This window comes from Sciurus carolinensis, chromosome 9 (genome assembly GCF_902686445.1).
Source record: "Sciurus carolinensis chromosome 9, mSciCar1.2, whole genome shotgun sequence".
In the NCBI taxonomy this organism is placed as follows: Eukaryota; Metazoa; Chordata; class Mammalia; order Rodentia; family Sciuridae; genus Sciurus; species Sciurus carolinensis.
In genome coordinates, this window is record NC_062221.1 from 80,320,223 (window position 1) to 80,347,294 (window position 27,072).

Below are 27,072 nucleotides of genomic sequence, written 5' to 3' on the forward strand. Positions count from 1 at the left end.
TAGTGACACGTTTAATTGTTCAGTACTTTAATACAAATATAAGAAATAATACAGAATTAAATAACACATGAAAAGTTTACTAAATATATAAATATCCAATTCAACAGTGAAAACAACTTACATTTTAATTTCTAGGTCACTGGATAGAGAAAGACAAGGGAAAAGATACTGAAAAGAAACACACTAATTTGGTCTTATGGTTAAGGATCCATATTGTTCTACTACTTAGAACAATATCTTTAAGGTGAAGTCATTGTAAGTTCATACTTGTCTCCTGTGGTGGAAAGGTGTTAAGTCATAGGGAAGAGGTCCCAGGAGAGGCCAAGTGTATGAACGGGCTGACTGCTATACAGGATATCTAAATGTCTGTTTTTATAATATATTTTCTTTACACTAGGCTGAATTCAGAATGAGGGCTGGGGTCATACGATGAGACAAATGGTCCCGGAAAGCATGCCATGTTTAAAATGTGAGCTACTGTCTAAGACTAACACTATTTATCCTGCTACAAAAATAAGTTAAATAGATAAGTTAAGGTTGCCAATGTTATTTCACAATAAATTCTGTCCTATTTTCATCATAGTAAACCTCATAGAAGCACACAAAGAATGGCAGGGAAAAACAAGGGTTCTAGCAAGGTCAACAATTAGCAAAACAGTGAGCAGCTAATAATAGACTAGATTCCAAACAACGGGAAAACAGACTCATGAACCTAAGAATAACAGAAGAGACATAACGACAGAAAGGCAAAGGTAGTCTCAGAAAAGTTCTTTGGACCCTTCATATTCTTTCTTCTCTCTCTCACTTCTTCCTCCTTTGCTTATTCCTTTCTTTTTTATTCCCTAGAATTACATCAATTTTTACAGCCGCATGGTAAATTTTCAGGTCCAACTCTGTTACATTTTGGACGAGGACGCAGAAGATCATTGAGGTAAAGTGACTAATACAGGGTTCCTACCCGTAGGACTCCTGTCAGCCTGTGCACTCAACTTCCTGATTCTAAGTCCAGTGCCTTCCAACAGCACAACACTGCATTCTTTACAAAATCAAGTCCTACAACAGACCTGAGAGGTAAAATGACTTCCTCTTGGAATTCAAACACTGAGTCGCTTAGATGGCAGTGAAAAGTCGTGGAATTCTTAAAACATTCGCTCCCGCCTCTTTTGCTCATTTAGGTGCCTTGGAGAATGACCTATTTTCCTCCTGCTTTCCTCTTACATCAGATTCAAGTAGATCAGGGAAAATCTTTCAGGGTTCCGTGTGGCTCCTCTAGGGCTCTGGATAAAAGAAAGAACGAGATGTTGACTTTGGACATGTATAATTTCTATGTTCATGTATTTTAAGAGGATAAGTAATAGAAGGATTAAGAAACTCAGAAATCCCCTAGTGTATATTTCATCAGATGAAGAACTAGACGTTCCCCACCCAAAGTGATATGAGTGAACTATTATGCTCTTTAAAAAGACATAGGGCATCCGGGAAATGACAGTTTGGAGAATCACTTTAGACTACAAGGACATGTTCAAGAATGTCAAATGATCTAAATGTGTTTTACTGATAAGCCCTGGAGTTTTGTTCCCCATGGAGACTAACTTGCTAGACAGTGGGATTGGAAATTGTCACAAAGTAGACATAGGGGCTTTAGGGGCTATTGATTTTCTAGCACACAACCTAGGAGGACATAGTCCTCTCTACAAGGCACGTGGACTTGAAATAAATGCCCTGCAATTTATCCTGGCTCTACTTCTCACTCTCTGTGTAATCTTAGGTAATTTACCAGTGAGGTTCTGCATATTTCATAGCCTGCCAACATTCTAACATCAACTATTAACTTCCATGGAAGTACCTTTTTTCCCCAAAATTGGCTCAATACTTTTAAAAAAAAAAAAAAAACTAACCCAAATGAATTATTATCAAAATAAAATGAAATAAGACATATATAATGTAACTAGTTTTTAACTATAAATCCCATTTTTAATTATTAGATTCAACAGACATAAGATTTCTGCCAAATTGTTATCATGGTGTCCTTTCACTCTGAGTTATAAGCTTATTTTATTTCAGATTAGTAAGAAACAGTTCTTGGAAGGGCAAACATCCTCATACCATAGTTGTGTAACATTGTTCTACAATATCAATGAATTTTGCCTTGCCGTTTTCATTTCTGCAATTCTTTTGCTAGAAGCCACCTTCCTTCTCTCCTCTATGGTTGACTCATTCTCTCCTTTCAGGTCTCTCATTAAACATCACCACCTCAGAGAAACCTTCCTAACGAATTGCAAATAAATAGTTTCCTCATCAAGTTATTCTTTTTCATTCTGCATGATTTACTGTGTTATTTCCTGACAGATAAGTTCTCAGGTCTTAAGAGCATATTCTTCTTTTTTTTTTTTTTGGTGATGCTGGGGATTAGAACCCAGGACCTTGTGCTTGCAAGGAAAGCACTTTACCAGCTGAGCTATATCTCCAGGCCAAGAGCATATTCTTATTTGCTAGTTCTCTTGTGGTTTCTCTGTTCCACTGGCCTCTCCTCTCCACCAGAGTGGCAATGTTCTGTTTTATTCATTATAATTATTATAACACACATGGAAAACTTGCTAATAAATATCTGTAAAATGAATGAATGAATAAATTTCTGTGAACCTTGCTTTTATCATTTGCAAGACAAAAATAACATCTTCCTCATTGACTGCTATGAGAATTAAATATAACTTTTAGAAAATCTACTCCTTTTGTCCCATGAGCATCCATTTAAATATTTTAGCACATCCTCTATGTCCTATTGTCATTTCCAATAATATTCCCACTTCCAAAGTTTTCTCCTCTGAAATCTAAGCATTTTCCCCTATGACTATTTATTTTGGATTGTCAGTTAACAATAACAGAAATTTTCTTATCTCCTAACCACTGACTGGAATCCAGAAAAATAATCCAATGACAGCATGGTTTTCTTTAGAGAGCACTAGAATAAGTTGATTTTAAAAAAAATCTCTTAGGCCTGATTTTGAATGATTGAGTGTTTGATTTTTGCATCTGATTCAAAAAGTTTTTTTTCTTTCTCTAAAATAAAGCTTCTATACCAAATATATACATACCCTCTCCCTTCCCAACAAAAGCTACCATGCTTTACTCACAACTCTTACTCAGATGGAAATTTTTAGGATTCTTTTGAGCTCTAGGATACCTAAGAACCACATGAAGAACTAGTTCATTTCAAACATCTAGGACACACTTAGAGATTCTGTCTTTGTAGGAGGCCCAGATGCATCTTTAAAAAAAAAAAAGTGGGTCATCTATGAGCCACACTTATGAAAGAACAAAAACTATGAGGACAGAGGATGAAGAACTTGTGTAATGAAAAAGAGGAAACAGCTAATAGTGATAAGGATAGGGAAACCAGATGGAAAACCCATGATTCAGAGCTGCTGGGCAGCCTAGGGCAGCTTGGGACCCAAAGCCACCATCAACCCCTGCTCTTCCTGACAGCTGACAGTTTTAGTTTTCCTGGAAACCCATTTACGCACCTCTGCACTAACTGTCCTCATTCTACACCCTGACTTTGACTAACTTTAACTATTTTTCTCATCCTTCTGCAAAAAAAAAAAAAAAAAAAAAGTCTAATCAAAACCATTCTCCATTCTCCATATTCAAAAAGAAACAAATAATATACACACATGAAGAAATCAATTTAAGTATCATTAGTTCATTTCAGCACATGCAGGTTTTTGGTACATACATTTTCTGATCTTGTCTCCCCTCTTATCTTCACTCCAAACTTCTCTCAAGACTGCTACTTAAATGATTAATAGAGGTTCTCCCTTCCATATACATCTGCACTCATGCCTAAATTCAGATATCTTCTGAAACCTTCCTCAAGGACTACCTGCTAATAATCATGTCTTCCCCCTAGCATACCTCCTTTACCTGGACCCTCCTCTATTGTTTGTACAATGCACAACAACACACATTCATAAAACTTGGAACTTAGATATAGTAATAACAGAAACGAATTATTTACTGGAAACTTACTATGTTGCATTTGTGGGCTGGACCTTTATTGGTTCACACTGATGGTTAAATTGTTGTTAGCCCGAAATTAACTATGGTATGAATACCTGTGCCACAGAAGATGGCAAGAACAGCTCTGTCAGCTTTCCCCCAAGTTAGTTTCCCCAAGAACCATTGTCTCTAGGCACTTTTCTGATCGAAGGTATTCCCTTCCAAATCCTCACAATGGCTTACCCAAAGGTACTTGGCTAATTTGTAAAAAGATAGGACTCGATGTAAATTGCTGAGTAGTTGCTCACAGTCACAAATGAAAATAATGACTGACTGGAAAATAACCAAATCTACAGAAGTTTATAATCATCTGTTGGTATAAGTTGACAGTTAAAATTTAAAGTCTTGAAGGAAGAAATATTTTTACATAATTAAAATGTCATGTTTAATTTCTGAATTATTTCATGCAACCTTGCATAGGATTAAAATAATTTTAGCTAGACAGGAAGAATAAATTCAAGAGATGTGTTGTACAATCTGATGACTATAGTAACAATGCATTGTATCCTTGAAAATTGCTGAAAGTGTAGATTTTAAATGTTCTCACTACAAAAAAAAAATGAAAGGATACATTAATTAGCTTGATTTAACCATTACACAACTACAAACATCATGTTGTACACCATATGTATATAACCTTTGTCAATTTAAACAATTAACAATAAAAATTAATAATACATATTTTTTGAGTAAAATAAACTTGTATACATAAATTCCAAATGTATTTAATAAATAATCTTTTTTTTTTGTACTAAGGATTTAACTCAGAAGTGCTGAGTCACATACCCAACCCTTTTTTAAAAATTTTTAAATTTTGATAGGGTGTCACACTAAGTTGCTTAGGGTCTCATTAAATTGCTGAGGCTGGCCTTGAACTGACTCAGCCTCCTAAGTCACTGGGATTATAGGCATGGGCCACCACACCCATCACAATCTTTCAAAGACTCAGAATATAAAGCCAGTCCTTTCTTTTGGTTGTATAAATATAAGAGAAAGTTGGAGAATCTACAAACCAGTGACTGCAGGCACTCTTTGAACTAGAAGTACCTGTCAGTCATAGTGACATTCTGTCTTGTGTGTTTACTAAAGGCAAGAAGTTCTTGTGGTGGTCTCTCATCCATAGAAGCTTCTATAATTATCCTCCATGAAATATAGGATTTAACACTGAAGTTTTGATTTTGGCAAAATTTGTCTGTTTGTATTACAAAATCTCATTTGTTCACTATTTTCTAGAGGAAATTGTATTTTTTTTTTTACAATATGATTATTATAGAGACTAAATTTATTCGTTTCAAAAACCCTAAGAATTTATTTCTCAATTTATTTTTTCTGATAAGTCTAACACTTTTCCACCTGCTATACTTAGTCAAATATATATGTAAATAATATATATTAGATTAGTTAAATCATATATATAATACATATATAATCTGTTAACAGAAGAACTATCATACTCTGGTTTCTCTTCAGAGCATATAAATCTTTTTCCTTTCAAAAAAGAACTGCTAGGGGAAGAACTGCTGCACCGTATATGGGCTGTTGACACCAGTCTGGATCTGTAAGTAGGGATTTAAAAAAAATTTTAGAAGTAATGTGGAAAATATTAGGGTTGCAAAAACTAACATAGCTTCACAACACAATTCTTCAAGTATTATGAACCCAGAAATCGCCATTTTAGTGAGTAATAAGTGGGAGAAGATTAATTTGGTATGCCTAATATCACTAGATACAGTAATAAGTATAATCTTCCCACCTTGACCTTCCACAGAGAATCCAATGTGTCTACCCACGACTAAGCTATTAAAGGAACTTAGAATTACTTGCCTCTGTGAGGGGAATGCGAGTAGAGAGAAGCCAGAAACACATGAGAACTGAGATTCCATTTAAAAGGACAAGTGTTTGTAATGTTACAGTTAGTGATGGTTAGTAAAAAGGAGACAGCAGAAAACATGCTTTTGGGTTATAGAATTGAGAGGCAAAATATAATATTTGAAAAATAAAGCCCTGCCTTGTTTGAAAGATATGAGATATGGATGAGAAAATCAAAGTGATATGTTCAGAGATTCTGACCAGGTTCTGGTGCTCTTTGATGTAGTATTACCATGAATAAAGCTAAGGCTGTGGAATTATAGACACAGCCTTTCACTGGGAAATCAGTTAATAGTTGCCTGTCTACACAGCTCACTCCCTATCCCTCTTAGCATTTGTGGTAGCATAATGATGATCTCAGCAAAGGTCCACATCCTAATTGTAGGCATGTGTGAATGTGTTACTTTATATGGTGAAAGAGATTTTACTGATTAAACGAAGGATCCTGAGATGGAGAGATGATCCTGGATTATAGAGGTAGATGCAATGTCATCACAAGGGTTCTTATGAGGGAGAAAAGGAAGCAGGAGAGTCAGTCAGAGTGGAGCTATACTGGTCGTTGCTAGCTTTGCAAGTGGAAGGTGGTCAAATGGTAAAGAAAGCGGACAGTTTCTAGAAGCTATGTAAAGATAAAGAACTCTCCCCTAGAGATTGCAAAAAGGAAGGAAGCCCTGCAGACAGATACCTTGAGTTTAGTCCATTTGCTGGACTTCTGACCTCCAGAACTGTAGGATAATAAATCTGTGTTGTTGTAAGCCACTAAGATTGTGATACATTTTTTTAAGAAGCAATAGAAAATTAATACAACATTTATGATGTTTCCTTCTCAATTAAGTCATACTGAGTACTTTCATAAAGGAATCCAATCTTCTCCAGATTAAAGACCATAAAGTTGACTTCTCCTAGCAGTGGAGATTAAAAACTTAAATCTATTCAAAGCCAAGTTTAGTGGTAGGGATATGATGAAGTACAAGATGATGGAATAGAAAGTAACCTATAATTAGACTCTAGGTAAAGAACACAAGCTAAAATGCAAAGGCAACAGAGATGTGGGAGGGTTGTTTGGCTGGAAGATTTCCTCATCCTTGATTTTTCACTAATGTGTTTAACAGAAGGCACTAATGCTGACAGCAAATCTCCTTAAAACAGTCCTATGACTGAAATGGAGCAAACTAAATTCCTTGCATTTATGGTGGTGTCAAAATGAACATAACTAGTATGTATAACTATAATGAACCAATAAATGCAAAAAAAAAATAAAGCAAGCCAGAAGTATAAGAAAATGAGCATGCCATTTGAGAATTGAACTGGGATTTAAATACTGGGTAGGATATTGGGATGTTTTAACTCCTAGAGGTGTTCCCACCATGCACTGAAAAGCAAAATTTAGGTCACATAAGCTAATTTGGGTTTAAGTGTCAAAGAGGAGAGAAGCAAAGAATAGCTCCAGGTAAGAATGTATGTCCAGATTTTAAGGGCTTATAAGGTAAGAAAATTGTGATGGGTGATATTTATCCATATGTGAAAATTGTAAACATTTTTTTCAGGAAGATATCCTTGGAGTGTGAAATTTCACCTAGAACTGCTAATCTGAGCAGTTCAATAAAGATTCCCCATTGCTTTCCCCATATAAAGCATCCCATTCTTTCTCCTTGGAACTCTGGGGACACCATGGTGGGAGTGGGGATAAGTATGAGCATCTTATTTAGCAAAGCAGATTGTTTGGGGAATTTTAGGAACAAATATTCTTTGTAATGTCCTTCAAACTAATGATCTCCTTCACCACCACAACTTGTTTGGTGAGTTTCTTTTATGTGATGTAGTACTATGCTTAAAATAGGAGACAGTGTTGTGCTCCTGCTCAGGAAATAACGATTCTCCTAATATGGTGATTGTTCCATAGCAAGAATCCATGCACAGGTTATTGTGAAGTGAAGGAAATCAAGTCAAATAGGAAGATCATATGACTGGAAAATAAATTTCTACATGAAATTGCTAGTAGTTGAAGACAAGGTGAAGTTTAGAACATGTACTTCATACGATTGATCTAAATTTTCTATGGTTTTTCAACTCAGCACAGTCAATCAAACAAAACAAAACAAAAATGACTACTCAAAGAGTTCTAAAAATGAGGTGATATGTCTATGATGGTCTACTTCTAAGTGAAATTTCTTATATTGTTTCTGAGAAAGATGTAATCACTGGTGGGTGGTCTAATGAGACATAAAACATTATTCCCGCCAGTCACTGTAGTGCATGCCTGTAATTCGAGTGACTTGGGAGGCTGAGACAGAGGGATCATGAGTTCGAAGTCAGCCTCAGCAACTCAGCGAGGCCGTAAGCAACTCAGTGAGATCCTGTCTCTAAATAAAATATTAAAAAGGTCTGGGGATGTGGTTCAGTGGTTAAGTGCCCCTGGGCTCAATTCCTGGTACCAGGGAAAAACAATAAAATGAAATATTATTCTCAACCTCAAGTTAGCCCTCAAACTTATGATATCACCATGTTTTAATAGAAAGAACTATTATGAGATGGAAAATTTCCCCAGGAAATTTTAATTTTTTCTCACTTTCGATTTCAGTAATAAAGTACTGGATTTATGAAAAAAATAAAAAAGTATATTCTTTGAAAGCTTATTAGTCTTATTAGAGTAGTCACCAGGGAAATAACTGATGATCCTATCAGGAATGTGCAGAGAAGTGGCCTATTAACTCATCATATCTTCCTCCAGAAGGAATTTTGACAAAACCAGTTTCATGTTTTCTGTCATTAAGGAGAATCACAGGAAAAGTCAAGCAAGACTAACTTCTTTGAAAAGACAACAGCAACCATTAGAGATTAGCCCTCTGTGCAGAAACTATAAATCTGTTGACTTTTGTGGGCAATGAATACTGACCATGAGTTTAAAAAACAAACAAACAAACAAACAAACAAACAAAAACCTTTGGTCATCTATCAAACAGAGCTGACTTAAACAGATTTTTCTTTCTGGCTACTGGGCAACTCCACAAAGACGATTAAAGAATCATTGACAAGATAAATTAGAGCACAGATTCATCTTTCCCCTCTCTACCTCCCTATAAACACATGCGCGTGAGCGCACGCACACACACACACACACACACACACACACACACATATCAGTTCCACTTTTTTACGTCTTTATTTATGCTCACAGCATCATTCCTCTGGGTCCAGAACCCTGGCGTTGGTTTTATCCCTACCCAAAAAGTTTAGTGGTTTTGACAGATGATGAAAAGAAAAAGAGAAAGAAAACAAAAGTAAAAGTAAGGAAAAATGAAAGGTCAATGTATAGGACTATTCCCCTTTCTCACAAATTAATCATCAGAATTCCTTACTTGAAGAAATTTTTAAAAATATATATATAACTAAATATTTGGTCTTGATGAAACACAATTTCCTTACCTCTGAGCATGTAAGCTTTAAGTATAATTGACAGTTGGTATTACTGGCTGTATAGGGAATCATATTCTCTGGCTATTAAAATTTTCTGAAATCAGTCAAAATCAACTCATTCAAAATATACCACAGAACATTCAGAGAAATAAATGTCATAAAGACATCACCAGTAAATGGTATCCCTGATGTTTACAAGATTCAATACAAGTTAAGGTGTTTATTTCATAAATGAGGAAAACCTTGGGTACAGAAATAAACTATCTCCTTTTGTTTCAAGAATCGGATAAGGTATTAAACAATTATATTTCCCACAAAATCCAACACTTGCTTAATGAACAAAGGGCAATGACTGCAAATATCCTTGACTAGTGGAATATACCTTGGGCTTTCATAGTTTGTATTGTAAGATTCTTTTCCAAGAGGAATTTAAAAATTACTTTGAATACTCTATGCTTTTCTGCTTGCATTTGCCACAAGAACAGTAAGCACAGATTAAAATGAAAGCAACTGATAACAATAGCCCGTTCAAGTCAGGACTCCAGGGCACCAGTAATGAAAAGAGCATTCTGGCAGAGGTTGGGAGACCAGGGTTCTAGTCCTAGCCTGCTGTTAAGAAGCTGTGTGACCTTAGAGAAGGAAGTTGACTTCCCTCTCTGAGCTTCAGTTTCCAACCTGGAAAAGTGAAATGTTTGGGTAAAGACAAATTTCTGTCTTTGGTATTCTGTGCAGTGCTTATGAGTTTTATAGCATGTGTTTATATGCAATAAGAGTATCTGATCTATAATCTCCTCTTCCAGATAGAACAAATTCCTTTACTTACTTTTGCAAAAGGGCCACTGACACTGAAGATTTGCTGCTTATCTTATAAATTAATTTGGGGTTAATATAAGGCTTATGCAAAATAAAGTGAGCAAGGAAACTAGAACATGAAAGATACAGCCTATAAAACATAAAATGAAAAGGAAAATAAGGTAGTATTTGAGGGAAATTTTTAATTAAAATCTAAAATAACACTCAAAACCAACATTTTTCTTCCCTGACCCCAGACCTTCAGTCATTTAAGATTCAGGAAACTCCCATATTACCCCTTTGCCCTAGGAAACTCCCATTTCACATAACATAAACCTCATGTTCAACTTAACAAACTGTGCAAAATTGTGCACTGTTTCCAGAAACCAAAGAAATGTAAATCTTTCTACATATATAGTTCACTTCTGTTTCTAAGGCATCTTTTTATAATATCTCATAATAACTAAGACTTGGCATTTATTAGGTAATGAATTTACAATCGAAGGAAGGAAATTGAAAAATTCACTTTGAAAAATCTGTCCATCATTCCATTCATTCATTCATTCATTCATTCAATAAGTTAACATTTATTGAACATGTGGTATAAATAAGATGTTGTGATAGATGTTGTGGGGGATAAGGAGAAACTCACAGCCTAAAGGGCAGAATGACATGACACAATTACTGTAAGTGTGGATCACCTGTATGTTGCCGATAGTGTTTGAGACATCATGGGAGTATAACATAGGAAGTGCTATTTAATGAATGATCATATTGGACAATTTCACAGTCTCTTAAATGGGCAGCTGGCTTGTGGAATGCTGTAAAAAGAGAAAAGATTGTCCTTATTAACAGGTAGAGAGGACCTTGCATGGGTGCCAGACTTCTTTCTTTGGTTTTACTATCAAATGAGTCCTTTGTGATCAAATAAACTCTTTCTTCATTTCCTCTCAAGAGCTCTCTCTTCTCTCAGCTCATAAAATGATTAATCTTTGAACCATGTTATCAAATGACAAGTAGAAAAGTCCAATTGCAAGAAAATGACTCTAAAGCATTTTAAGACTGCATCGACATTTGCGTATTTTGGAAAACAACAAACAAAACACACTGTGGCCATCCCCTAGTTTATAACTTCAGATGATTCCCAAATTATTCAAAGACAATTGAACTTGTTTCATTCTTTGTATTCCTTGTAATGACTCACCTCGGTCCTGATTCCGGTGACGTTTCCAGTATAATAAGATTGAGATTAAGACCAGAAGAATTACCAGGGAAACAATGCTTAACAAGAGTGGTACTGAAAACCAAAAGCCTGTGGATATTGAAGGTAGAAAAAGGAAAATCACAAGAGGAAGCTGTTGAGGCAAAAACTGATATAGCAACAATTATGATGAGTTTTTATAAGAGGTGAGTTTTCAATTGAAATTAAACTTAAATTCATACCTATAGAGATCTACATTCACGATTTCATATGATTTTAATAACATTTAGGTAATATAGTAATAGCTAACATGTTTTATGCAGTTACTTTATAACAAGATCTTTGTGTGCATTGTCTCATCTAATGCTCAGAACATACTAAGTTAAATATTATCATTATTATCTGGCAGATTTAAAAAATCCAAAACTCTGAGAAGCCAAGTGAATTCAAAATCAGAGCAGCAAGCAGAGGAAGAGCAAAGCACATATTCTTTTTCCTATCTATAAGGGTGATTTAAGTTTATTGAAGACACTAGAATATACTAAGTATAAAGGGAAAAAATCATGGATCTTATGATTTCAACTCCCAGAAATAGCCTGTCTCAGTGTTTTTATTGCATTTCTTCTAATCTGTGTCTTAGTTTTAAAAAACTCTTTCCAGTGTCAATAATGGAACTTGGTCTAAATGTCTTCCTCTGAAACACAAAGGCAAAGAAAGAGCCCCTTGATTTGGAAGTGTCTAGCATCTTCTCCTTAGTGGAATTTGTCACATCACAATTTAACTAAAAACCTTCAGACAGGAATTTGTCTAATTTCTACAGATCCAGTGCTTTGCCTAATACTTTTAGTTCAAGGTTTTTAGTAAATATTCATAGAAAAAAAAACTAAGGTACCAATGGTTTTAAACCTTATATGGAATTTAAGTTGAATTTAGCATTCCTGGAATACAAAGTAAGTTTGTTTTCTTGTTTTTCAGGGAAATTAACACTTTGCCTTGGCTGAACCTGAAGATCTCTTCACAAATGCCCAAATCTAACACCACAATCCTTTTGACCAATGAGCTTTACACAGAAAAGATTTTTCAGGAATTTTTTTGTAGCCTCCTGAAAGAACAGCAATATTTTTAGGAAGTTTATTACTGAGTGCTCATCCAAGAGCTAGTGCTTCAAAACTACACGAGAAATAACATTATGACTATCATCACTAAGACTTCTTGTCTCCAAAATTACTGTCCCCTTTATTCTCTCACCCAACTCTCACTTCTTGTATCTATGAGGCCCACAGATAGCAGTTTAGAAGGAAACACAGGTGAGCAAAGGGAGCTTGAACAGGAGACAGATTGTTTTAAAGGAGAGATGACGACTCTTCAGATGGGCCCTTTCCTACTGTAGGTCATGTAGAGATTTCATCACAGATGCCACGTCTTCCTTCCTAATCCCCCAGACTCAGCTGATGCCCCACCTCTCCACCTTCAGTCCCCATATCATGAACCACAACTTTCTTACTGAAGTATTTGTCAAGTGGTTTTACAATTTCCCAGAAACAGCATATCCCTAGTGGGCTATAAGCTCTGTAAGTGCAGGAACTGAGTCTAATTTGTTGTTGTAGTTTAGTACATAACAGACACTCAGTAAATCTTAGCAGAATTAAATGAATGAATGAATGAATGAATATCAGCAACAGCATTTGATAAGTGACGAACATGCTACATCACATTTCCTGTAGTATAGTAGTATCCCTTAACTGCAATTTCACTTCCTGTGATTTCAGTTACCCATGGTTAACTGTGGTCAAAATATACTAAATGGAAAGGTCCATAAATAAACAATTCATAAAATTTAAATTGCATGCCATTCTGAGTTGTCTGATGATGACATCTCACATTATCACATTCCATCCCACCTAGGATGTGAATTATCCCTTTGTCCGGTGTATCCACATAGTATATGCTACCTACCTGTTAGTCACTTAGTAGCTGACTGGGTTATCGGTCAACTGTTGTAATATCACAGTGCTGTGTTCAAGTAATGCTTACTTTACTTAATAATAAACCCAAAACATAAGTGTTTATCAGGCTAGATTGTTATAATTTATTTCATTATTAGTATAAGCATAACTATAATAAAATCATATATTATATATGTGTGTATACACACACACACACACACATATATATATGGTTTGGTGTTTTGTGCAGTTTCAGGCATCCACTGGACATCATGGAATGTATCCTCTGAGATAAGGGGAGACTGCTATAAAATCTGCTTTTCTGGTTCTTCAACTCTGCTTCTCTTTCCTTATATGTATCTTTCTCTCCCCAGATATTCCTTTGCTGAGAGACTGAAAGTCTCTGAAGGATATTTGCCACCTTCTAGGTGGGTATATGCAGATGTGATCAGAGCCATCTTTGCCTGCCTTCTCTTACCTTTGTTCACAGTTTGCTTGTAGTCAGTCACGGTCCCCTGGTACAGCACCTGGCAGATTACCTCCTTCCCCACTTGACTCTTAGGGTCTTTTACACGGAGTATGCTGGTGACAGATGTGGTCCCATTAGGGTGTAATAGACTCTCAGTACTGTTCTCAATTCCTGACCCAGCGACCTTCCAGGAGATCATGGGTGCTGGGCGGGCAGTGGCAGAGCAAGTGATATTTAGTTGGTCTTCAAAGAAATTGTAGTGAAGGAATACTGTGGGCTGTACTGGGACAAAAAAAATAAATGACCTGGCATCAGTTAAGCACATGGTCTCCTTACAGACATGAGGAAAATGTCCTTACGGAAAGATAGGTGGCACAACCCACACCCACTGGGGCTGGGGCCTTCCCAGTTCTTTGGGGTCTCCTTATCTGATCTTCAGATGGAGAGTAGACTGTGATAGAAAGGCCTTTTCTGTAACTGCCTCCAGCAGAACTAGCTGGATAGACAGAAGGTATGGAAAAGTAAGATATTATTTGTCTCTCCCCAGTATTTCAAAGCCTAATTATTATGTTCCCTTCTTTGCATGGGTAATGCAGCATCTCTACCTTCTTTTGAGTGTTCCTCTCAAGTAGCTTGATGGTAACTCCCAACCAGCACTTCCATACCCTGCACCTATCAGAAGCACAAGGGTAGGTGCAGAACAGACAGCCCCAAGAGGGACCACTGCTTAGTGATACCCATTTTTTTTTTTCTTAAATCTGAATGAGTGAATGAGCTACAGAAAGACTTGGAAAATCCCTGCTTAGAAGATGTACACGAAATACAAACTAGCGATTCATAGCCTATAATCTGAAAAAACAAAACATGACAGTTAAAAGGACTTGGGCCTCACCTGATAGAGTTAAGGGAAAATAACTAGTTTATGAGAAAAAGATATAATTTTCAGGCCAGCTGTGGCCTGTTCCCTTTTAAAATTTCCCTAATGACTTCATTTTTGTTGGAATGTAGAGTTTTTCTCTGCTAAGCAGTGCAGACTGTTCTTTCTGAGGTTGGCTTTGGAGCCCCCAAGATAATTACAGGGCAGTGCCAAATAAAAGCTGGCCAGTACTTTTAGGTTTAAGAGGTGGGTGGATGGCAGTAGGTGAGGAGGAGTAGAGCCATAGAACTTCAACTCTGTCCAAAGAGTGTCCAAATTCCAAACATAGCAAGCACTGGAGGTAAAGAGATCAAAGGAAGAAAAAGGAATGTGATTCATGTGGCCAGACTGGGTGTCCGGATTCTCCAGGGTATCAAAGAACGGCTTAGAAGGACAGAGTCAGGGGAAGAGAACAGGATTACTAGCTGGAAAATTCAAAAGTCATCTGATTTTCAGGTGAACAACAATACAGAAAATTATGAGTAAGGGAGAGAGAACAGGCAAAAGATGAGAGAAAAATAAGAGAAGATACAGGAGTAGAAAATAGAAAATTATGACATAAAAAAGCAAAAGATGAAAAATGAGATAAGAAGAAGGGACATATGATGAAAGGAAGGAGAGATGTGGGGAGAGAAATTAACAGATAAACAGAAAATGACAGAAGCAGAAAGCAAGAGGAAAACCTGACATACGTTTCTGCAGAGAGGATTCAGCATAGGTAAAATAAGTGAAAGAAACATGAATTTGATATTGTCGTGCCTCCCTTAAATTGTTATCTAATTGAATCACCTCTCCTCCCACGGTCAATAGTCTTGGCATGCTTAAAGTCTCACAGTGATATTTCTAATTACTCTGTCTAAATTTGTCTTTTCCCTCCTAAAGCCACTGCCAAGTGTGCCATGTCCCAAAGTCATCCCTTATTCCTACTTCCTAATACTTAGCTACATGATAGTAAAGAGGAAGGAAATCTCATCAAACAAAGCCTACTGGACTTTAAGAGAAAGCTGACTCCAGGTCAGTGGAACCTGGCTCTGTCCTTAAGACCAAAAGTTTCAAGTTGTAAGGGACTCCAGAGATAATCGGTTTCACACTTACCGTTCAAACAAAGAAACCCCAGTGGAAAGAGCAGACAAGAACTTCCGGGGCCATATGATGGCTAATGGCACTGCCAGGTCTCACTAGGGCCACTGCTTCTGGAGAACTTGCTGTCCTCATCATTGTCCACAGTTCCATGGACAGCAAGACCTCCAGAGGAAAGAGAGCTCCAGCTAAGGAACTCAGGGTAGCACCACAAACCCCCAAAGAAAAGGAAAACCACAGCAAACAGCTACTGGAGACATGAAAGGCTGTGTCTTCTAGTGAATCATTCTGTGATTATGAACCCAAAAAACTAGGCACTACAACCATGTTCCAAACACTCTTGAAAATAGTGCTCCCCCCAGGCAGTACATTCTCAGAGATTCTCACCATAAAGGGTGAGACAGGCTGTTCCCGAGATCTTCCCAGAAGTAAAGGTATTGAAGAGACACATGTAACACCCCTCGTCCTCCAGCGTTGTGTTCCAGAAGGTGATGGTTGAATTCTGGAGTCCAAGTTCAGTGATGTTCACTCGGCCCTGGTAGGCAGGCTGAACCACAACCCCATGGTTCCTGCTGAAGGTGACCATGTTTTCTGGGCTTACAGCCTTCTTTTTCTGCCATGTCACAATCAAGGCTTCCTGGGAAGTTTGCAGAGAACATCTTAAGGATGCAGGTGTATTCAGCAGCAATTTTTCATCCTGGGTCACCACTTCCACTATGGAATCATAAAAAGAATATTTGTGTTTTAAAACTTTCATACACACAAGCACATGTTTTCCTGATAATAAACAAAATGTATGTTGAAAGTCATATTTTAAAGAGAAAAATGCAAAGAAAAAACAAAATTTATTTACATACCTGTATGTTGGTAGAGAAATACATATTTATTAAATCTTTAAAAGTAGAGTAGCAGAGTATAATAACAAGAAAAAATGCTCAGAGACCAGAAATTGTGAGGAATCCCTGTAAGTTGGAAAACAAGTAGACTGAGATTGAAGATGAAAACTGCTAGACTGGATAGAAGATTCACCAAGTGTGCTCATGCTTGGAGAGGTAGAAGCCAGGAGCAAGAAAGGGCCAAAGGACAACAGGCAGAGTGGTCAGTTTAAGCACAGAAGATGGAGCATGCACACACACACACACACACACACACACACACACCCTACAAAGGAAGGGGACAGCACAGAGATATCTTCCTCCAGAAAGCAGGAGGATAGGCACATAGACTGGAAAGATACACAAGACAGCGAGTGCCCTGGGAGGCTTGTGGTACCTGTGAGGACCTTGAAGCTTCCGCACCCAATGACAATTCATGCACCCCCGTTTTCACTGAATGTCATGACAGTAATTTCCTGTGTACTGCAATGTTGGCCACTGACTCTCTATGACAGATGATTTCATGGGAAACCTCCACATCATAAGAAATAGCCAAGCATTTGAGGAAGCTAACACAATGAAAAAGGAGAACTAAAGTCCATGAACCCAAGAAGGCAGACCAAATGAATAAAAGCATCATAAATCAATAAATACTTTAACATGAATAAATGTGATATCCAAAGTGTATAAGAAGACAACATTGTAAACGGTAGAAATTAGAGATGTGGGAAATGAAAAACACAAAATCTCAACAGACTGCCCAACGTAGCAGAATGGATACCACAGAAAATGAGTAGGCAGAAAAACTAGACCACAGAATTCCTCCAGAATGGAGCAAAAAGGGATAGGTTATGAAAGGGATTCAAGAAAAACTCAATGAGTAGACTTAAATGTTCCAATATCAGTCCAAGAAGATTTGTAGAGAGAGAGAAAAGAGAATGGTATACAAAAGCATTTTAAGGAGGAAAATTATTTTTTCAAACTGAGGAAAAGAGCAATTTAAAGTTAGATATATCAGTCATGAATCTCCATGCACCTAACAACCGAACTGAAATATATAAAGTAAACGTGAATAAAATGACAAACAAAAATTTAAAAATCCACATCATCATAGGCATTTTCTATACATCTTACAGAACCTTTAATTCCATATAATAAACAAATAAAGAAAAAAACATCAAAATGTATAAGTGCATTCTACTGTCATGTGCAACCAATTAGAACAAATCAAAAAATTAATTTTAAAAAATTGGAATAATCATGTCACTATGTAATAGGTTGTTGTGGAAGTTTTGTTAAAACCTGGTACATAATAAATCATAGTAAATATTAAAAAAAGAAAGAAATTCTGCAATAGTAGAAAAAAGAAAAACATCAAATATAAGGATATGGAAAATATGAAAAAATGTGTTTAGATATATGCTTTATACATTTAGCATAAAAACATTTCATATTTACATACATACTATATAACATATGTGGATATATATAATTTAAATATATAATACTCAAAGAAAGAATGGGTAATCTTTTCAAAACTCATAAAATATTTCCCTAAATTGAAATCAACTACAAAAATTTGCTACACTGTGGACTTGAACACTGTTCACACTGCAATAAAATCAGAAATTTACACACTTTCAACTTTTTATTTATACTAGACATCAGCAGAAACCATCAATGATAACTATATGACAAAGATAGAAAAAGATGTTAAATCTATGGAAATGGGTAAAGCAATTCTTAGAGGGACAAATAAATCCTAATTATGTTTATTAGAAGACAAGAGAGAACGAAAAATGAATATAAACTTACTCCCAAACCTACTTTCACCTTAATGAAGATAAAAGTACCCATTACTGAACCGATACATAAAATGTAGACTTGATTAAAAACACCAAATTTGTTTTCAAAGATGAATAAAATAGATAAAATGTTGGCAGATGTAGTAGAAAAAAAAGAAAAAAAGAGAGAAAGAAAAATTCCCCAACAGTATCAGGAATGAAAAGAGAGGCACAGTAACAGATATACTCTGGGCCCCTGTTGTGTGATTCAAGATTTAATGAGAACTGCTCTTGGGAGATTCTGGAAGGCAATCCTGTTGGTGGGGTTGAGGTGTCCTGAAAGTTTGCTAAGATTTTGCAGAGCAGAGTATGGAAGAAATTGTTGCCATTAGAATGCAGATGGAATAGAGATCAAAAGTAGGTTTCAACACTTGGGTAATTTTTTCCCCCTTGACTGTGGAAGAAACTACTGATAGGAAAGTATATAATTCTTTGTTGCTTGCATCACCCTCACCTGCAGGTGATGTTGAGAACCAACACACTGAAAATAATTAAAAGTAAAAAATAAGAAAATAAAGCACAGCAGAAAAATAAGCAGTGACCTATGGGATAGAGCAGGAAGAACTAGGAAATTAAGCAGATAAACAAACGTCATGGGCATGGTTTTTACAAGATAAATAATGTGAACCTATATCTCGTCTATATTTCATTACTTTCTGTATTTTTCTATAAAAAGAGGGCACGCCTAGTTTTAAAGCTGAGATTATCTTCCAATAGTATCATATCCATTCAGACTCCCATAAGCATTCCCATATCCTTACAAACACAGGAATTATGTCTTAAGTCTTTCACTGTGGTGGGTGAAAAATGACAACATAATTTAACTCGAAGAGAATATTTTTCACAAGTCTGAAAACAGCTTCAAAATATCAAATTGTTCTTCTCTACTGAAAATAAACATGTGAAAAGCGAAAAGAAGCACTCCCATTCTTCCAAGTAAATTACATGCTTCAATAATTCATGCAGACAAATGGAAATAGCACAGCACAAACAGTGGTTAGTGGCCAAAGGGTCCACCCCAGACGTTGCACTTGCTGGACTCAGGGCAGGGGGACTGAGCATCGTTACCTTGTGCTGTGCATAGCACCACTGCTGCCATGCCCCAAATCAGGCTGTAGGTGGACAGATGACAGAAGGCCTTCCTGAATACCTGAAGACAGAAAGCAAAGTACAGAAATGGGGGTTTGCATTTGGATAAGGCCAAGGAATCTTCAGTCTAACTGCTATTTCAGGGAATGTTGAGAGTTAAGTTTTCCCCAGAGAATTTGGTTTTGTGGAAGCAGTGTCAGAGGTTATGGATAGAAGAAATAACAGAGTACTCAGGATGTGGGAAGGGCAAAGCTGCAGTGTGGCTCTTTTGTGATAGCAATTGGCCCTCCCAATTGGTGGCCTTGCTCCTAAAGCCACTATTGTCAATAGCAAAATCTCAAAGACTAGGATCACTGGGGAAAACAAACTGCCTTAAATGAATACAGAAAATGTGGAGAATACAAACGTAGATAGCATCCATTCCTAAAATAATCCATGTCTGCTAGTATTAAGGATGTAATTCAAGGGGAAAACACTTTAGAAACATGTGACCACCTGGAGATTTGTGGAGTCAGATTCCCCTGCAAATGTCACAACGTTTTGGATAAATTGCACCTTTTTAAAAACCAGTACTGGTTTTAATTTGATTTTTTGTGCTTCGTTGCTTTGTTTTCATATGTGTAGGCAGAAATCTTTGGCCTTCTTATAAGTCATGGGGCTATTTAAGGGAATGTTATTTTGGGCATTGCCTTGTTATAAAATAAGCAGGAAGGGTGTATTCAGCTGAACTTTTCCCTACAGCGGCCACATGGATTCCTTCATTTGGTCTCCATGGATGTTCATTTTAAGGAAAACAGCAAGAAAAGTAATTTTTCTTATTTTTTCTATATTTCCTCATATTTTTCTAAAATAAAGGTGTGTAAGAAATTTAAGTTTTCTCTAACTTTCTGGCATGAATTTTATTTCCTTGGTCTTTCATATGAAGCTTGAAGGTTTAGGATCTTGCTTGTGCAAAACTCTGACTCTTTGAGACTTCTTTCCTGCTTTCCTGTGGCAGAGATCTAAGTAGTGGGTGCTTAACTGTCTGAATTAAAAAACCAGAAGACAGAAGTAAATAACTGGAATCAGAAAAAATACAAGAGAATATGTCAAAACAACACTCCAACTTATATTTTGCTTAAGATGACTAAACCACTAATGATTATAATACTAACGTCTATTCAACATTTATTATGTACCACACGCTGTTCTTAGCATTTGAGACAAACTACTTCATATAAACCTATTAGAGTGTGCTCTTATTACAACCATTTCCAAAATGAAGAATAGGAGACACAGAGAAGTTAAATAACTTTCCTAAGATCTCACAGCTACGGAAAGGCAGAGCCAGGATTTAAACCCAGGCAGTTTGGTTCCAGAACTCTTCACCACAACCACTACAGAATACTGCAATAGTACTGGTTTTAATAAAATGATGCTGTTATTGCCTTTGACCAAATCACTATTGTAAGGAATTATCAAACACTTAGTCACACAGAGATCCTTGCTTCATTGTCCTGGAACAATATACTAGATCTATAATCAATTTTGAAACTGGTATCCTGAGAAACATTTAATGAGGTTTCCACAGAGCCAAGAAATCTCTGAGAGCCACTGAGTAACTTTCTGGAAATTCTGTTGGTGATAAAGCATCTCCCACAGATGGCTGGTGTCCTTGGCTCCCATTTCCACACCTGCAGCTCAGCACCTCCAGAGACGCTCTCCCCACTCATGTCACTGTGACTTCTCCTCTCTGCCCTCAAGCTCCCCCTCAAGGCGCCTTTGGGTGCCTTGAAATCACCAAGCTCTTTTCTACTTTAGTGCCTTTATGTTTTCCTTCAGCTTCTAGTGCTCTCAGTTGAATGAATGAAAGAAAAGGAGTGAATGAATAAATCTATGAATGACACCAAATTCATCATCATTTTACCCCAAATGGCTTCTCTTCTGAACTTCGACCTCCCAGGCACTGGAGTCATCCTAGGTTTCACATTCTCCCACTCCTCAGACAAGTAATTAGTCGCTCTACACAATAAATCATGCTTTGTGAAGTCCCTCCTCCTCACCTCTACTGGTCTCAGCTCATAACACCGGGTGTTTTGTGTAGTTGTCTTGAGCTTTTTGCTAATACTTCTTTCATTTATTGTCATTAATCATCTCTACCGAATCTGACCTCATGCCAGTCACTGTGCTGGTGCTTTTGGAGACAAAGGTGGATAAGGCAGACACAGCACCATCCCCAATTAAGTTCATTTTCCAGCTTACATACATATATAATATGTTAGACAGATTTTCCTTAAATTCATCTTTGCACAAGTTGCCATCCCCTTAAGAACCTTCTACCTTCTCTTATTTTTAAAGAAAATAGTCAAATGTTTTAACCTAATTCTATCTACTCCTTCAAATCCATCTCCGCTGCTTCCCTACATGTCCTCTCTTGTCTACTTCTCAATGTACCACACAATTTCCTACCTTGGCATTTTTGCTTAAACCATTCCCCAACCAAAAAATGAATTCCCTCTGACTTTTATTTAGGTCTTCCTTTCGGTGAGCCTGATTTCAGTCATCTCAGGGCACAGTGATCTTGTTCCTCAGAAGCACTTTTTGGTTAGGTCTGTAAAGCCTGTTAGAACTCCAAGCAAACTTAAGCCTCTTTCCCCAGGGCCTATAGACTCCTACTTCCCTTTGTCTACAATTCCACAAATTCCAGATCTTGTTTGAACACATCAGTCCACTTTCCAACTTCAGAGAAGATGCCTTCTTCCAAAACATAGCTCACCATGTGCCCCAGACCCTGAGACACTGTTCCTAACCTGCATGCCACTGTCTGGCACCCCTGACCCCAGTCTGTTATTCTATTTATTTGCTCTTATCCATGGGAAAAAAGCATAATACTAAAACACGATCTATTGATTCTGAAACTTCTTCTCAGACTGTGCTAAATTCCAGAGGCTGGGCCATTGTCTTGTTTGGCTAGAAACAATCTCTTATTGGGGTCTATCTACTTTTCCTATTCCCCCACAAGAACCTCAGAACATCCTGACCACTTTCTCCATGTTCCAATCTATTGCCATAACTAACCCAGCATGGTTATTCTGTTCTAAATGTGTATGTAGGTTTTCGTCAGCTGCTTAGCTTAGCTGCATCATCTGCTACAATAACTTGAAACTTATTTCTAAACTATTTGAACCACATGCACTTAAATGGCCTTATTTCAAGATCAGGATTGCAAAGGATGTACCGAAGGGATTCTCATTGCCTCATTCTCAATGGTTGCCTTAATTAAGCCTTGTTTCTGTAATTTCTTTTAGATACAATGACTTTTCTGCTAGAGTTTATTTTCCCCAACACTCTAAACTGGATCTATCTGATTACCCTGAAATTTCTCTGGGGTTTCTAATTTCTTCTTGTGACCTTAGGATTTGGGGGATGGTAGGGAAACAGAGTCTTTGAGGACCTGAAAATCTCCATCTACTACAGGAATTTCTTTTCCTTTTCCTGTCATTGCGAACACCCCAGTTTTAATAACTTTCTTTCTTCCCACTGCATAGACATCTTCGGTCTAATTAGTACATTTCTTTTCTTCCTTCAGAAGGTAGCCATGATCTAAAACTTAATGAGAAATGTTACAGAAGAACTGTCAAACCAGTTTAGATCATCTGATGCTTTCCAAACATTAATCTCATTACGTAACTTTGTTTTTTCCTTTGGTAAGAGAGGTAACCACCTGCCTAAGTTATACTCAGGCATATGGCTGTAATGAGACAAGCCCCCAGTTGTCCTGGCCTAGTCCCTGGTTTGGGATTAATGTTGTGATGAACACCGGAACAAGACTTGTTTCAGTTCCTCTGGGTTCCACATGCACTCAGGAGGTGGAGGTATTCGTGAGAGCACCGGAGCAGTAACAGTCTGGATGAACCCCTGACTCTCTTCTCTAGTATCCACTGAAACTGCCAGAGATGGAGAGTTTCCATCACAATTTCCTCAGTGTACTTTGTAGAACTTTTGGGAGGGATGCCCTGCAAGGGAGGCTGTATCACCTCCCTGTGGTCTTATCTCCAGTGTCACCCAATATCTGAGTGTCTTCTCATCTTCAGATAGGGCGGCCCCATCAGACTTTTTGCCTAAATCCCAAGGAATGCCATCATGGCACACACTGATATTCATCTATGTGGCACAAGTTGGTTTTCCCTTACATTTCCAATGTTATGGGGAAATAAAACATATCTGAAAGTGCCATTGGATGAATTACTGTTTGCACATGTATTTTATTATTTAATACCCAAGCACACCATGAGCATGCCATGCCTACCTGGTGATTTCTTCCCTTGTTTTCATAGATCTGAGGCCTGCTCATTTGGCCCATTACTCACCCACTCACAGGCACCACATTCAAAAAGTTTTTAGTTTTGAAGTGCCCCAGTGTCTACTTGAAAAATTTCTCAGTATTACTGGGACTGCCCCATTCTATTTTATAATGTAGGAAAGTCAGAAAAAATTCAGCCAAATGTTTCCTCAGGATCTCCTGCCAGGGTCCAACATGCTTTGTTTTATTTTCTGTTAAAGTTATTGTGGAAATAAATGTTGGCATCCTAATTCCATGCTGCTTTAAAAAAACAATTATACCCTCCTCATGAAAATCCAAGCCCTAGCAGGCTGTCATAAGAAGATGCAGAATAGGGATTTCATAGAGAAAATCTGTTTCAGGTAAAGAGAAAAATCAGACACATACCAAAATATAAGACTGTGGACTGGGAGCCAGCAATGTTAAGAAACACAGTTACAGAAGAAAAGGTAAGTGGAAGGAAAGCCCATTGTTTAAAAAAAAAAAATCACAATTTCCCCCTCTACTCTCAGCAGAGTATTGAAAAATACTGCCAACTTGAAAAAAGAGGATTTTTATTTTTTAAGAAGGCTACCTGGCATTACTGTGTGGTAGCAGTAGCCACAAGGGCAGACTCTGGCTAACTTGAGTTTTTCCTAAAACACATAATACAATGTATGAGGTAAGACAAATCATTTTACCTCTCTGAGACTAAAAAATTAAATAAATAAATAAATAATAGTATTAACCTTATTGTTAAAAAGACTAAATGAAGTACAGATGAGAGATCTGAAATTCATAATGCTACAAAATCTAAAACTTTTGAGTGCTAATATGATGTCACAGTGGAAAATTCCACACCTCACCTCATGTGATATGCTGTAGTCATAAAGGAAGCACACTAAAAATATTTTATGAAATTACCTCCATGCTATGTTTTATAAGGTCTGTATAAAACATGAGAGAATTTCATGTTTGATTTCTAAGAAATCTCATTACTTATATGCAAATATTCTAAATTCAAAAAAAAAAATCTGATATCTAAAATACATCCAGTCACATGCATTTTGAATAATGGTATTCAGCCTGTAACACAGGTAAAGCTCCTAGAATAGTGCCTGATATCAATAAGCACTAAATCAATGTTGCTGTTATCTTATAAGCATATAGTGGGAATAAAGTATTTAACAGTATTTAGTGCAGCCTAGGATTTAATAAATGCCAGAATGTGTGAGGTAGCTAAAGAGATTAAGCAAAGGAGACAAACCAGGAGTCCAATCACGAAAACAAAGAAATCCACTATGGCCCTCATAGAAAAGGCCAGGTTTACAAAGGCCCAGACCTTACCTCAAAACCGTCCAGCGGGCAGGTACAAATCTCTCTTCCCTTGAGAGTTTCTAAGTCCAAATCCCCACCCCACCACATGTAGCCACGTGGTCTTAGAAAAATTAACCTCTCTGCCTGTTCTGTATTTGTAAAATAGGATAATAATTCCCTGTTGTGAAGATCAAGAGCATCTATCCAGAAAGACACCCTAGCTCACAGACCACCATACTCCTTTGTTAAAAAAAAAAAAAGAGAATGAAATAACTGGCTGTGTGGTCTTGCCAGTAAACTATATATGAAAATATTACTTTGAGGCTTTAATTTTATTTGAATTTTTCCCTAATTATACCAGTATGGTATATGAAATCCTCCTCTTTGACTTTTGTCATGTAAACAGATTCAGAATAAACAAAATGTCGGTCTCCCTCGATATCCAGGGGTTTAACCCTTCAAAGAAACTTGATCACAAAGCGTTTCAATCCCCTCTCAACCTTTGCTGCCGCTTGATTCATCAGATCCTTCATGGCTTCCCAAGACTAGAGCCCAGAAGATGCGGCAGGGCTGAGCATCAGAGAGGCAAGGAGCTCTCCTGGAGCAAGCCAGAGTGGAACCCTGCCACCCCGCCGCATCTTGGGGTGCCAGCGCAGAGCCAGCACAACGCTCCTCATGCCCTCCTTGGGCAGTTTAAGATGGGCTGTGCCTTGCTCGCCATGGGAGCTGCAGTCAGCAGGCGGAGCCGCCCTGAGCAGCCGCAGCCTCCCGCGCTCCCCTCCCGGCCCCACTTCCTCCGAGCGGAGAGCAGTGATCTTCTGGCGAAGTGTCTCCGGAGCCCTCGCCTGGTAGCATCCTTTCCCCAGCGAACTGGGACGGAGGACCAGGACGCCAGAAGCGGCCTGTCGACCCGCCCTTAAAAGGCAGGAGTCGCTTCTCAGCAAGGTAAATCGCTAAGACAGCGTTGGCCGTCAGCACCACGGACCAGCTCCCGACAGACCCTACGGGCCGCGGCTCCGCGCATTCTTCCTGCCAGCCGCCCGCCCCAGGGCCACCGGCTCGCCTTCTCCCACCCTGCGCGCTCCTTTCCATCCCCTGGCCCCGCTCACCAGCCTCTCCATTCTCGCTCCCGGCCCTGCGGAGTGGCCGGCTGCAGCTAGGAAAAGGGCGGCTGTTTTCAAGGACCAGGCTGTGCCCCGAGTTGTGCCTGGGAGGCGGGAGTATCGTGAGCGTCACCTGCTTGACAGCCCCTACCATTAGCACCCAGCAACGGTGCCCCCCTCCGGCTCCCCGCCCCACGGTCTCCGCCTCTCACTCGTCGCCTGCCTTGCCCGCCGCCCCCACCCTCACGAGCTCAAAGGAGCCTGGATCAATTTGTGGGCAATGGTTTTCATTTTCATTCTTGCCCGACTTCAAATATTCTCTCCCTTTTTCAAACCTTTAAAAAGAAAATCTTCCTTTTACCTATACTGAAAAAGGATATGAGGTGGGAAGAGAGAGAGATGAAACCATGTTAGCAAGGGAAGACGTGGCAAATATTTTCAAGTTGAATTTAACCAGTGTACCACTTTTTTTAAAAAATTACATTTATTTAAATTCAGAATCAAATTATATACTCAAGTAATCAATTTTTGGTAATGATTTCGCCTTTCATGACGTGATCGGTTTTTTTCTTTACTGAGGAATATCTTTCCACTTGCATTAATGAGGATGAGGATGCTTAGGGTTGTTTCTGTTTCAAGTTCCAGAATTCTTAGGTCTTAAAAAAAATAAATAAATAAAATAAAGAGATCAATGACATGCTCACATCTAAAGTCCCCCCACCTTTCTCCTCACAGATCTCCCTCCCCGACCTCCAACCCCAGTAATGGGAACTGAGTTTCACAAGCAGTGTTAGG

At 37.9% G+C, this 27,072-nt stretch overlaps 1 protein-coding gene across 3 annotated transcripts; it reads right to left on the reverse strand.

The window, feature by feature from the left end:
• On the reverse strand, positions 1–26,423 carry Cd200 (CD200 molecule). Of its 3 annotated transcripts, XM_047565074.1 has the most exons (7): positions 26,284–26,423; positions 19,537–19,618; positions 16,137–16,463; positions 13,763–14,035; positions 11,342–11,449; positions 10,839–10,958; positions 1–1,277 (listed from the first exon to the last, which is right to left on the reverse strand). In XM_047565074.1, the coding sequence occupies exons 1-6, from the start codon at positions 26,293–26,295 to the stop codon at positions 10,867–10,869; spliced, it is 894 nt and encodes a 297-aa protein (XP_047421030.1). In that variant the 5' UTR covers positions 26,296–26,423; the 3' UTR covers positions 1–1,277; positions 10,839–10,866. The 3 variants fall into 3 exon arrangements, with proteins under 3 accessions (XP_047421030.1, XP_047421029.1, XP_047421031.1); XM_047565073.1 differs by lacking the exon at positions 19,537–19,618 and having other exon boundaries at positions 26,284–26,418; XM_047565075.1 differs by lacking the exons at positions 10,839–10,958; positions 19,537–19,618 and having other exon boundaries at positions 26,284–26,416.
• Positions 26,424–27,072: the final 649 nt, after the last annotated feature.

Excerpts from the sequence above, each read along its gene's own strand:
- Cd200 (XM_047565074.1), bottom strand. Across the intron at positions 14,036-16,136 it reads AGCCTGTCTCACCCTTTATG|TACAGCCCACAGTATTCCTT; the intron begins GTGAGAATCTCT and ends TTTTTGTCCCAG. Across the intron at positions 11,450-13,762 it reads CAAGCAAACTGTGAACAAAG|GCTTTTGGTTTTCAGTACCA; the intron begins GTAAGAGAAGGC and ends CAATATCCACAG.